The sequence below is a fragment of the Varroa destructor genome, unplaced genomic scaffold (assembly GCF_002443255.2).
Source record: "Varroa destructor unplaced genomic scaffold, Vdes_3.0 BEIS01000005.1, whole genome shotgun sequence".
NCBI lineage: Eukaryota > Metazoa > Arthropoda > Arachnida > Mesostigmata > Varroidae > Varroa > Varroa destructor.
In genome coordinates, this window is record NW_019211458.1 from 10,498,170 (window position 1) to 10,512,511 (window position 14,342).

Below are 14,342 nucleotides of genomic sequence, written 5' to 3' on the forward strand. Positions count from 1 at the left end.
ATTGTGCTTTCCGTAAAGAGCTCTCAAGTTTGTCTATTTTAGATTTCAGCTAGGAGATGATTCGCGTAACAAGTACTTTATTCGCAGTTATTTGTTGTGTATTACATGCAGTGTTTTATGGGGGGGGGGGGGGGTCATCAATGAGTAACTTTGATTTTCCTTCTCATTTTAAGTGCCAAACCAGAGTAAGTTTTCCATCGGAAATAGTTTCCTTCTTTCACTTTCTATGATTTTCCTTTACCGTACGGGAAAAAGGAGCTGTATGATAGCCATCAAGCTGTTTTCAAGTTTTTACGTCTGTTTGAATCATTTAGTCTCCTTTCAGGTTGTGCTATATGCGTCTGGAAAAGCGTTATAACGATAGCATATTATCTAAGCAGACAACTTTTCATTTAGGCGAAACGACAGTATAGGGTTGCTTAACAATCGTATAAACGAAAACTATTAGCAGCACAAATATTTTCAAAGGAACCCTTATATTATCATCTATATAGGATCGATTTAGTGACGTGTCGAAACATATTCCGAATTTCTTTACAATAATCCTACGAAAAAAGACCAGAAGAACTAATATGTATATTCTGAGTTTCCTGATTGGCGTAGGGTCTTTAGCAATAAGGACTACATACGGTTTTATCAAGAGCACGATACTTGCTTTTAGAGCATGACACCCATCCGGCAAGAACTCTTTGGTGCTCGTTTTTTTTTTTCGAAAAAGCTAATTTTACTTACTAAGGAAACTTCGCTTACTACCATATTTGTGCCGTTAGTTTCATAATTGTTAAGAGATGTTAGCGAGGCATACATCACTAACAAGGTTAAAATCAATTATTATTTAGACTTCGTTTGATACCTTCGGAAGTTATTTGCCATATACGATATATACTTCAGTCGGACAATAAAGCGCCGCTATAAAACAGGGGCACTCACTCAGCCTCTTGCATTGGCATCCTGTTCTACGATTCCTCGTGGCGCAGAAAGCGATGAGGGGCTCAATGAGCGCTCATAGGCTAAATGCTTACACAGTAGGCTTCATACTTACCAACAAGATGCCGTTCGTTTACGGACCTTCTGCGTCCATCCTAAAACTGAGCTGACGGATTTGCTGCTTATACGGTTGCCATGATTTCGGTCGATCGTCGTTATTTCTCTGCGGGTACAGAATACAAATGAGTATTATCCATAGAACGTGCGGCGCCCAATGGACGCCACGAATGCCGTCAGTTGAAAAAACAACAACAAGAACTCAAAAGGAAAAGCGGCTGGCAAACAGCTAGCTCTACGACGAGATCATTAGATGGCATAAATTGGGCTCGTTGTGCACAAAAATGGCGGAACAATTTGAAAGTACTTAGCATTTATGAAACAGTAGAAAACGCAAAATGACTAGAGTTACTAATAGCAACCAACCAATCAATCAATCAATCAAATGATCAAATTTTACATTGTGGAAATGAACATGATTTGGACGACAAATCGTAACCTAAGTAAAGTCACCCAGAGTAATTAGTAGCTCTACTCAGCTCGGAATACCGATTTAAAAGGGCCACGAAAATCATCGGTAACGAAAACTGCATACAAAAAAAAACAAATATCGCACCCCGTCTCGTTTTAGATGAGCGACAGAGTAGACTCTTGAGAAATAATTAATTAGTTCATACCGACCCACTTTAGATTTGTATTGGGAACATCATTTGCTATCCTGAGAACCCGGGACCACCTTAAACCAGGTATATATAGCTTATAGAAGAAACCTTGATTAATTTCAGCACCCACATTCGATCACAGGACAACGAGCGTCACAGCTGTCACTAGCGCACTTTTGATAGCTATAATTACAGTTATTCTCTAACCCATTTTTTCTATTTTGATTTGGTTTTTTACAAATCAAAAAAAAAAAAAAGAATTTACAAATGAAAAAAAATTTGAATAAGTTCAAGTTGTTTATCAAAATCACCACTGAATAAATCCACTCGAACAATGAAAGAGTTTGACAGATGAAATTTATACAAACATATATATGGTGTCTTTATTGTTTAATAATACTATAATTATAAAAAATGAACAAATTATAGGTGACGAACTACACAATAAAGGAAAGATCTGGTTGCTTTTTTTTTTTTTTTCTCTTAGGACAACGAATAAATGCTCACATCGTTCTCTGCACAGAATAATGATTTTCCCAACTAATAAACAGACCAAAACAATCGTCCGCGCATATATATATATATATGCCCGAATTACAATAATTATCCAGTCGTAAATATATGTCTGTTCACGCAGCCTATGTGAGCCTCTATTCTATTTGCTGATGTCAGCTGAGTTTAGAAGGACCGGGTGAGCCGGACGTCGTTACAATAGCTACCCCAAATAGAAGGATCTAAAGGCCACTGCAGATATCTCCCATACGAATCGTTTGTTCCTTCCTGTTCACGAACACTATAAGCGGCGGCCATTCTCCAGCGTACTTCGAAGAATAAGCAGCTGAAAACGATGGCCTCGCTAGCATCCGTGTAAATTACTGTGTGCGTGTCTTCCGAAATCTCTCAATAAGTACGTAGTAGATCGTTCCAACTTCAAGGAACTTCGATATATTTAGCGTTCAGCATTTGGCAAGCAGGTCGAACTTCAGATTCGGAACGTAGCAATTATGCACATTGCAAATACGGCCTGTTTTATTAAGTGTGCTGCATTTTTGTTACGATTGACAATACGCTGAAAGTCTACGCTGTGTTACGCACAACCTTATGCTTCGTCAAAAGCAGAATCTCCGGCTTCACCTACAGAACACGGTTAGCAGTATTGTTTTGCTGCTTTGCATACGCGAGACACTCAGGTAACCATAATGAAACGACAAAAGTAATGCGAAGACCAGCGGTCCGGCTCTGTTCCATAGCACAGCGGCAACGTGCTCGGAAATCTCGCTTACACTCGTTCCTGCGCTTCAAAATTGCTTCTACTCATCGAACTTGGCTATGTAACATTGGCTAGCAACAGCTAGCTCCTTCGTAATATTGTAAATCAAATAACTAAACAATGAGATCAGGCTGTCGCTAGGTTTATAGGTTCATAATCGATACGTGCAATATTATCAACACATAACCGTTTTTTCAGCTCGAAGCGAAACCAAATGGGACTCTGCGGCCCGACACTAGCTGCTAGCAAGCTATTAGTCCCAGCTCATTGATATGTACATACAATTATTCCAGCCTATTATGGGCAACGTCGGGCAGAGAGAGCGGCTCTGAGTGAGTGTGGTCAGCGTCAGCTTCTATTCTCTATTTTAGGGAACCCTTGAACCTGTCGCGGACTTGTCCTGCTAACACATTCTGCTGATAAAGAAAAACGAACCTGCAATATTCGGTTAACTGGACAGCGTCAGTGGCAGTGGGCCTGAGATAGCAACTGATGCGCGGATTCATTTTTTTGACCATTTTCCTACACTTTACGGGTGGTCTCGGGTCGAACGATAGCGACCGCCGATGCTATTGCTTCTTCGAACCCTATTCGTATTCTATTGAAGATGTGACATGCTTATATCGTGATGATTTTATGAATTTTGGCCAATCTCATCGATAGATTCCCACGTCTGTCAAAAGCGGACGAAACGAAAAGCGTCGAACAGCTTGAATAAAGCTCGATTTCGCTCACGCATTGTTTCTCGAACACGAATTGGCTACTTCCAGATGATATGTTTGCAGCCATGTCTAATGAATGAGAGAAGCCCGTATATCCTTGAATGGCTGAAATATAGATACTGTTCTTATATTGCAGCCATAGCAGCATTCTAGACGCAGTGGCAAGGTGATCTTAATAATGTACAAAGTCTGTAATGGATATCGGAGCTGAAAGAACGATCAAGTGGATAAACTGGAATTATTAGATCCAATGATTTGATCTACTTGCAGGACGCATTGTATTATTGCATGGATTGTCCTAGCTGTTAAGCCTGGCTTGGAAACACTTGACGATCTTGTCTCGAGATAGTAGCAACCTTCCGCATTTGTCCTTATGACATTACTGACGCAAGCGAAGACGTACCTACGGTACGGCTACCGTTTAATTGCTACCTCGTTTGACCGGCTATCATCGCTGAGCATGAGAAATGACTTTGCGTATGAATCAGTTATTTTTTCATGTCCCGCGTCCTATGCTTCATTGGCGGATGAGCATTTTTAACCCCATGGCCTGAAGTCATGGTAGAATGCACAGCCATCGCATCGACCTTCAGGGAACATTTGCGGTCGTCAACCTTCACCGGAAACTTACTTAATGGTTATTTGTTAGGTCCATTCAGGATATTACGACATCGTTATTCGTAAGTCGGTTTATCCTTCATCATCATTTACGTAGTCCTCATTGGGTTGCCGATGCCAGCTCACTAAAATAGCAGCCATCATAGAAGCCTGAAAATTCAAAGTATGGCTGCGTGCTTTCGAACGTGGCACGTCAACAATGAAATTACGCTGAAGGCAAGAGAGTATCGAATGTGTGCCGAACCATATTGACCGGATTCCGTGTCGTATCTAACTCAGACTAGAATGCCCGTATATGTCGACCGAAAAGCAATGTCTGACCATGTTCTTAATCGTCTCCAGCTACTGCAATACTGTCCCTAAGAACAATCCGAATGAGCGATAATACTGTTGTTAGACAATCATATTGATCATGCTTTTTTTTTTTTTTTTTTTTGAATTTTTAATAGAACTAAAAATGAAGACGCCATTGTGAATAAGAGAATACTGAAGATTTATTTTAGCAAATGTTTTACTATTAACGGCCACTTCATTACGTGGTAAGTCTAGCAGAATGCAATGGATATGATTTATTCGATAATAAATACATGATATTTATTAACATCCTTAATTTTTTCATCGCTACTGCCTGTCTTGCATTGTACGATTGAACGACTTGTCACAACATTTACCAAACACCAGTCCAGTTAGATTGAAGCTTTCATTCATCAAAACAAGCAGACAAATCAATTTTTTAAGTATAGATTTTCAATTGGCCTGATGTCTGAATTCACCTGTTTTTCATACGTCGCGAGGTGTTACTTGATGATCTGGTTTGTCATGATCGGGTCGCACGCAACAAACGCCGCATGTTGGTTATGTGGCCGCCTCTTTTTTACTTCAAAAACATCAATGTCGTCGCTTTCATGAGAAGATCTGGTCGATCGGTCTATAAGATCCACCTTCACACAAAAGGATTTATCCGTGAGGTCAAACGCTTGTTTTTTATAGTCATCTAGCGAAGGCACGTATGTGTTTTACCCTCACAATAGCACCGTCGATCATTTCGAAAGCGACAGGTCATGACTATCGTAAGCATAAACAGAACTAGAAGTTATTCAGCTGCATACATATATTGAATATTACCATAAGGCATTTTGTATACGGATTTGTCATAAACACAAGAACCGGAAATTCGATTTTGGTTTGTTAGGACTATTGTTTGCCGCTTCGTTAGGATACATTACAGAAGAGTGTTTCTCGGGCTTCGATGCACGTACATTGTTGTTTCCTTCGGTATAGATCGCTAGCTGGAAATATAGTTTTAAACAGCTATACCACCCTAGTGCCGATGAAAAGCTCCCGTTAAGATATACCGCTACCAAAGTGCCTTCAACATATGTCATAGTGTTTTCTAGATTGAAAAAAATAGCTACAGTAAAATCCGTTTGGCGCCAATGGGGATTCCGGCTAAGGCTGGAGAGCCTAGGTTGTTAGCAAGACCTGCCTGCCTGTGAGTTTTGTTTCTTTTAAAGTTTACGCCAACGATAACACGAGAGGGTGCAGTGGATCGCGGTGCACCATTAATGACGTGTCTTCATATTACTTCGCCGTATAAGCTTTCACGTCATGTCATGCCATCATTATGAATCGGTCTTCTCAGATAATAGCAGCGGATGACGGCAGTACAATCTGGCAAGCTTGGGAGACTTTGAGTATAACTATAACTTTACAGTTATATTTTTCTATACTTATTAAATTTAAGTGGATGATAAGTAGTTAATTTTCACTAGGTATGAGATGCATCAAGGCCGCTTTACTTTGTTTCCAAACAAATTCACTATTTCTTCTGTATTTTGTTATTTGATAAATATATTAAATATTCGGGAGAATTCCTGCTATCCTTAGGTGTAAATTGTTTTTCCTATCCTAATCCAGATCTGCCCACCACCTGTCCGATCATTCAGGTGCCGTTTGCCAGCCTTTAGATATAAGTTGACGATCGTCGCACTCTACCAGCAGACAAATTACAACGACTTCTTCGGGCGAGGGTGTAGTCAACTTCGCTCACTAACACCTATGCAAAATTCTGCACATATAACTAGGTTATGTTATACATGTTCTATATGTGTTATATTATGTATGTTATATATAATCAAGTTACCGAAACAAAATATAAGGATCTGGAATTTTTCTTGTTTACTACGATTTGTCGTTTAATAATTGAACTTTAAGTTGAAGTGAATGATGGCGGGCGTAAATGTGGGATGTAATAGTTACTTATATAAGTAACATAAATTAATCGTAATTCCTTCGTAAAAGTTCAACAACTTACCTGACACTTACTAAACAGTTACCGAACGGTCTCTTAACGGGTCGATTACTAAAAAAAAAGTCTAACAAACTAGCACATATGCCCCATTTGTATAATACAGTCTAACAATACTTCCAAACGAAGCAGATTGATAATATCCAACCTTCGTCTATTACTAAGTACGTGTTAATTTCATACAGTTGTTATTGAGAATCATCCTGATCAGTTAACAAAAACATCGTACGAAAAATATCTATTCTTTTATATAGACTTAACTAGCCGAACGCAGGTGTCGCTAAACTTAAACAAAACATACATATATAGTCAATGAAAATTATTTGGCGCTGCCAAGTAACTCTTCACTGTCATGAAGAGCGTCGTTGAAGCGTATCTTGTATTTCTAGAGCATATTTCGTGACGGATATTTCTGCTTTAAACCAGCCGCGCGAATGGCTTCGCTTTTCTATTGAAGCAGGCTCCCGTCACGATGCAGTAGTAATGTACCTGTCAATTAAATTTAGGCACACGTCAGCTGGTGAAACTTTTAAACCAGGCGTAAAGGCTTTTTATTCTGTGCTGGGAGCCAGCTGTCAAAAGCGACGTTTGACACCAATGCCGGACGTAAAATTTAACAGATTTATTTGCGTGTCCTAATAGAGGCTGCTTCCATTTTACGATTTGTTTTCGTCGATCACAGAATTGTCCTTGACCAGCCAAATTGAAGAGAAAACACATTGTACTGAAATATCGACGTTTTATAAAATTTACGGTCAGTGATTTCTAGGTGCGGAAAGATGGGAAGAATGGCGGAAAAATACATATGCAGAGCTTAAAATTTTTCATTATGTCAATACTAATTCTTTTTAAACGTTTACCGTCTACTATCTAGTCGATGCTCTTCGAAACTGGCATTGGAGGGGGGATTGGAAAGATCTAGGGTGCAAATATAGCGATCTAAACCGCGTAAATGAAGCAGTGTTTATATAAGTTGCTTTTATATACGTTCTATATATAGCAAATCAGAGAGTTAAACCTACACATTGTGTCCCACATAATACCCCTAACACTAAATTACATGTTACGCGGACTGTCCGGCGTAGGTTGGAATTAGGTAACGGCAATTTGATGAAAAACTATAGGGTCTATGAAACAGGACTTAAGCTAGAATGATATAGATTAGATGCAACGATTACTGGCCTTCGTTTGACAGGATACAGATGTCATAATTATTTATGACGTATGAATTTTTTCATCCCCAGTCCCAGTGTCCAGAAACACGTAGGACAGAAAAATTCGGTTCCTCAATCGACGTCGAAAACTTACTATCGTTTTCGTGATTTATTTAGTACGTTCACAATTAGGTTGCGTTACGAAACTTTGCGTTTCTTTATAATCGCGAAAATATACTTCTATGTTATATCTTAAAAATATGTTTTATTTACGTTTCGTTGTATTTGGTTAGAAAAGGGACGGAAGGAGTGTTTTGTAATGTTCCTGATAAGTGTTTAACAAGGAACAGTTATCAAATATCTAGCCGACTACAAATTTCTAGCCAATGGCAAACTTACCGTTTATGTTCAGCTTGATCCCCTACTAAGGGTTGCAATGCGCACTCATAACAGGCAAATGGGTCGCCACATGATTTAATCTGTATAATCATCGTATGATTATCTCTGTAATCTCTGTAGTAAGAGCCTCTACCACTATATCTCGCCCGGCTTCCAGCTGCGTTCCTTGTATTCCCGGCGTCTCCCCCTCTCACGTCTGTTACACTCGTCAGCGTACAGCCTTTATTCTTTGCACACTCTATCCAAGGCAACATTGGTACATAGGCACTTTGGCATTCTACAATACTTTGACAAACAACAAATTAAAGTGATCAAGTAATAGGGTAAGCGTAAACTTGGCAATGTTTCTTTATAGAGGAAGTTCAATTTCTTCTTTTTTCGTCTTCGCTCTCGCTATTGTTGACGGTGCTCTAACGAGCTTGCCATTGGCTAGTAGCTACGACGTCTACGAGCGTCCGGTGATCGGTGTTCTTACTCAGGAGTTCATTGGCGATCGGTGGGACCAGCAACCATATATTGCAGCTTCGTATGTGAAATTTGTGGAATCAGGCGGCGCTCGTGTGGTGCCTATAGACATCAATCGAAACGACTCCTACTATCACAATCTACTTGATCAGCTAAATGGCGTCCTTTTTCCTGGGGGAGATGTCGATGTCCACAACTCAGGCTACGGCCGCGCCGGCCAGTTGATTTACGATTATGCCAAACAGCGTAACGAGGCAGGCGATTATTTTCCATTGTGGGGCATATGCAATGGCTTCGAGATGCTGATTTATCTTAGCGTCGATGACTACGTGTTAACGGCATGTGAGTCGCACAATCAGGCTAAACCCCTTCATTTTCTTCCGGACACCTACAGAAGTCGACTATTTGGTAAAAATTTGCCCGGTGACGTTTTAAACTACCTGACACACAAAAACACCACTATCAACTTTCATCGATGGTGTCTGACGCCACAGAACTTCATTGGGTCTGGTGTGAATAAAGTTTTCAATCAGCTCGCCACGAACAAGGACATTAACGGGATCGAATTTGTTTCGGCATTAGAAGCAAAGGCCTATCCTTTTTATGGCGTCCAGTTTCATCCCGAAAAGAATCTATTTGAGTGGACAACTAGGGCCAATCACAATAATATCCCTCACAGCGCGGAAGCCATCCGAGTAGCTCAATACTTTGCAGGTGAGCGGACAATTGTGACTCTTTATGATACTACTAGATATATGCATTAGAACCACTTCAACTTAAATGCTAAATCTCAATAACAGCAAACACCACAACAGTTCTAAGTGCATCCAGTGGGGCTGATTTTGTCATGAGGAATAAACTACAAACCTGGCAGTTTCTTTCTTTATTTCTACGTTCTTATTTTCACAGTTCATCATATGCCATTGTTTGCTAATAGAAGTTAATTTTAATAAAAGCATATGCACAACATTTACAGTTCTAAAGAGGACAACGCTATTAAACCAATGTCACAAACGACTTTCGGCGTTTGAAGAAATCGCCATCTCGATTACAACACTATTGGTATCCTTGAAGTTGCATTTGCCCGTATTGGACGCCTAACACGTCTACGTACCTTGTACATACATGTCTGAGCGTGCAAGTTCCACTTTGTTTCTTACCTAGAACCAGGCGGTTCGTGAATTAAAGTATAATAACAAAGATGCATAGAGATGCTTCATCGGGTATTTGCATAGCTAACTTTGATATTTCTTACTCAGGGCCAGTTCTAGCAGATCAGGATAGCAGGATCGAAGAAAAGATTAGATTGAAGCACGTCATATTAAGAAGAAAGCACCCAAACTTCTATTTTGTTATAGCCAATTGTGTATGTGCTCATTCATCGATTTTCCAGAGTTCTTCGTCAACGAGACTCGCAAATCGAAGCATCGCATGAGAGAGGACTTTTTTGCCCGTGAAGCCATCTACAACTACAATCCCGAATACACCCAGGATCAGCTTATATTTACGCAGACCTACTTCTTTAAGTAATTCATGAAATAAGCAAACTTGAAGTAAGCGTATCGATGAGCAGTCAATAATGCCTGGCGGAGCACAAGGAATACGTATTTCACGATTGAAACAAATGGAATTATTGTCGTTAAAGACCATCTAGAAATAGCTATACGCTTCTTTGAATACTGTCTGATATAGCTTAAAAGATAAGTGTAACTGATCGATCTATCAGAGATCTAGATTAGGAATATTCCCAACAAACTCGCATTCGAAATAATGCTATTTACGAGTTTGTCTAAATTATGAAAAAAATTATCTAATATTTTTTAAATATTCCATGTTATTATATTATTAGTATTGCTCGCTATTGTGGGTACATCACTGCGTTAAGTACAATTATGTGCTTGTTTGAAGTACAGACTCTATCATACGTCTAACGTTGACTATATCGAAGTTTTGGGCTGCTATGAAAAATTGTTCGTTGACAGCCTACTTATTAGAGAATAATATCTGAATCATTAAATGTATTGATGATGACCCATGAGCTGAAATGTTTTGTATAGATATAAGTATAGAAATCTAAATGTGAATACATTTAGTGTCTCTACGATGGACCGGATAGTTATGATTTGTTTACGTAAAATAAACTAGAACCAATTCCTGATTTATATAGATCAACGATATAAATGTGTGTAGATATTGTTACATAAAGACAATTCGATTAATAGGACTAACCAGCACGACTGCGGGTTGATAACAAATCGTAAGAACACTCGTATAAAAAACCAAGTTTCCTGATGCTGAAAATACGATAGCTATTGCTCTGATGTGCCTTCAGCGTGACGGGATGTTATAAACGTTGTACTCAAATCCTAGAAGCCATGAGTGGAATCAATGCAATGGAAAAAAAAACTATGTATCTAAACATCGCATGTACTGCTTATGTGTATTGGATACGCCAGTCAACCTAACCCTACCTATCGCTGATAATAAGCTATCGTTCTATAATCGTCGTATCATTTCTAACGACACGATAAAGAAAAATGTTAATAAACACCGAAGCATGACGAACACCCAAGTTTCGTTTAAACACAAATTGTTATAGCCAATTGTTATAATCCAAACTGTGAACTATAATAGAGGAGGTATACGATTAACAGCATTTGGGGGGTTTATTGTGACAAGATAATCCAATTATTAGAATATATATTATAGAATAATATACTCCTTTTAAACTGAATTTTTATTTCGCGGTAGATAAACAGGTACGTATTAAACACTTTCAGTCCAATGCCATGGTAATCCAAATCGTCCCTAATGCCGTGGACACGAATTATGAATATTTTCTTCATTATATCACGCTCGGTTTAAATATATATATATATATATATATATATATATATATAAAACAGCAGTTGAAACTTAAAATTTCGTTGTGACCTCAGGCCTTTTCTCTTGGGAAAGTGGGCCGCAAAGTTTGAGTTTATTTGATACGACGAAAAAACTGGCAGAACTTAGCGAGATACATATATATATATGGAAATTTGGTTTTCGATTCCCGCTTCATTTAGATCTGCTAAGCTAGATTAAATCTGCTACCACTCAATAGATTTTTTTTATTTGCGTACGTGGAAAGACTGAAAATACATAATACACAGTGGTGCATTGCAGCTACTATGAATAAGGCCTAGTAAACATCCCGCTATGTGATACTTGGCGTCGTCAGACAGACTGTCATTGTACTACATAATTTCTTCGCTACTCGATGTGTCCAGAGGTCATTTCACAGATTTTATACCTTGATCTTATTTTGTTTTTCATTTAGGTCTCGATTATGATTTAGGTTTGGTAGTTGGCATGTGCAACACTAGTACTTCCATCGGAAATTGAGTTAGGCGTTCCCTAATCGACGATTCACAGGGGCAACGGGCAGGAAATCCCGCCCGTGGCTATATGCAACAACACCTATTAGAACACCTACAATATGTGCAGTGAAAACACTGAGATTACTTACCTTATATTTCATAAAAATTATTAGGACATTCACTTGAGGTATCTGTGCATTTTACTGCAAGAAATTCTAACAACGTATACCTTAGTCGCTTCCTATATTCGGACGAAGTAGTACAACGTAATAGAATTTACTCAATAAGTACACTGGGTTGAGCTATAATTCCATTATGTACCTATGTGTTTGTGACGGTTTCGTCACGAGCGATAATGCCTCAATGTTATACTCGGTTAGTACGTGAAATATCTGCAATAATATTTTCGTTTTTCAAAATATCTCATTGAGGATCACAAAGATTATCGTATGATAACTGCTCGACACATTTCCAGCCAGTTCATACGTCGTTTGGTCGCTGTCCTCTTTCAGCTGCATTTGGAGACGGTTCGCCTAGAACTAGGACACATTCATTTCTACCAACTGCACCCTCAAGGCCTAACTATAGATTTCGAAGCATCGTAAAGCACTGTTCAGCTACTGCCTACTAGATCTTCTTCATATGAATCATTCATTTTCCAGGGCCTGTTTCCACTGAATAGTGAATTTTCGTTTCAACATATCAGAACCCAAGAGCACACAGAAACAAGTCGAACAAAAACAAGTACCGCATTCGGCAGATCTAGCCGAAATTTACTATTTAGCCCAATAGTCCCAACAAATGAAAGCTGTGACGTATTTTAGTAGTAATTACTGTCATAGTAATTACTTTGACGAGTACATTGACATAGGCTGACATAAGTATTGCTAATTAGACCTAAAGAACGAAAATGCAATTTAGATAGACTGTGGCGCAGTTCTCGACCTACGGTATTAAATATTAGCTGTGACACAGTGCTACCTTTATACCAGACAATAAAAACGATCCATGGAAAAACAGTAGATTTCATTGTATAATTGCAGCGTATCTAAACTAAAATGCCCATAATATAAAACGTCGATGATATTAAACATCTAAATTTTTTGGATATTTAATATTTTTTAAATCAAAAAAAGGTTGGATCGGATAAAGTTTTTTTACTGCTGATGGATGGATTTATATTCGGCTTATATATTGTATATTGTATATATTGTATATATAGTATTGACTATTTGCAAGGCAAAGATACAGCTTAAGCATTCTCTGATAAGACGTTAGTCGAGATATTTAAGTTTAGTGAAGATCAAGATCAATCTCTTCTATATTCGTAATGTGCGATTTTTTAAACTGATAAAAATCTGATTAAAACTAGAATCAGTATGCCAATCAAAACATTATGAAATGTTCAGTTTTATTTGAAATTATAAATTTTTTTTTTAAATAAAGGAGAAGAAAGCTTAATATAGTATTTTTTACAAAAAAATAAAATAAATAATGTTTAAAAAAAATTACAACCCATGCTGAGTGTATAGAATAACTAATTTTTTTAATTGCAATGTCTATTATTAATTAGCTTACAGCCCTTCAGGGATCGCTCGATGGCCAAACCTATTCACTTGCGCCCCGGAAGCTGACATTATAAAGGCCTCACGATTAAACTGTAGGAGTCTACTAAAAGCCAAGTTACCACAAGCGGGACAAATTTATGGTTTACTGAGTCTCTGGCGAACATATGCTGATGAAATAACTATGGCAGAGTAACGGGTCACGTACAGTAAGGTAACGTGCGCGTTGCGGTTACGATTGTTGCGTACTTAACGTTACTGGATACAACATTAAATTAGCAACGAATCAGATTAGTTAAATTAATCGATGGTAGAAAACGCGCGAGGCGTTAGGTTTCCTAGGTCAAAGGTTATGAGTCATCTTTCATACGGCCACATTAAATTCCGCTGTGCCGTTTTTGATCGACCTAAATATTGCATTTTGCTCGGGACACGAAGCGTAAAAATGTCCAGAACGTTCTTTAAAGCCAACATTGCCGCACTGAAGACTAGGTACAGCCATTGTGGCTACGTATAGTTTTCGAATAAATAATTAGTCATAGTGAACTTTAAGCCATGACTGTGATCATCCGTTAACCCAATATAACTGTGTTGTCGAAAATTAATCAAGTTTTTTAAAAGTGATCACATGTGGCAAGAAAAAATGCGACATGTTAGTTAAAGCTGGCATACATACACGTGTATGCATACATCTCCACTAAGCTGAGTTCTATTCACGAGTTTGCGTAGTCGGTTCCGTTTCTCTGCAATATTAGGCATACAATCTCATATATGCAATGGTCCATATACACAGTGGCTCAAATAGCCCCCACGGTGCTTATGCAATATAATAGATT

At 38.5% G+C, this 14,342-nt stretch overlaps 1 protein-coding gene and 1 long non-coding RNA gene across 2 annotated transcripts; one reads left to right on the forward strand and one right to left on the reverse strand.

Annotated features, from left to right (window-relative positions):
• Positions 1–4,732: 4,732 nt before the first annotated feature.
• Positions 4,733–8,251, reverse strand: LOC147755264 (uncharacterized). Its single transcript, XR_015328776.1, has 2 exons — positions 8,118–8,251; positions 4,733–7,288 (listed from the first exon to the last, which is right to left on the reverse strand). It is a non-coding gene; the product is annotated as an uncharacterized LOC147755264 (long non-coding RNA).
• Positions 8,252–8,322: 71 nt separating this feature from the next.
• On the forward strand, positions 8,323–11,147 carry LOC111251856 (gamma-glutamyl hydrolase-like). The gene is made up of 2 exons (XM_022808915.2): positions 8,323–9,296; positions 9,976–11,147. Exons 1-2 carry the CDS (start codon positions 8,459–8,461, stop codon positions 10,110–10,112), a joined length of 975 nt encoding a protein of 324 aa, XP_022664650.1. The 5' UTR covers positions 8,323–8,458; the 3' UTR covers positions 10,113–11,147.
• The last annotated feature ends 3,195 nt before the right edge of the window (positions 11,148–14,342 follow it).

Excerpts from the sequence above, each read along its gene's own strand:
- LOC111251856 (XM_022808915.2), top strand. The coding sequence starts at position 8,459 with ATGTTTCTTTATAGAGGAAGTTCAATTTCTTCTTTTTTCGTCTTCGCT. Across the intron at positions 9,297-9,975 it reads AGTAGCTCAATACTTTGCAG|AGTTCTTCGTCAACGAGACT; the intron begins GTGAGCGGACAA and ends TCGATTTTCCAG.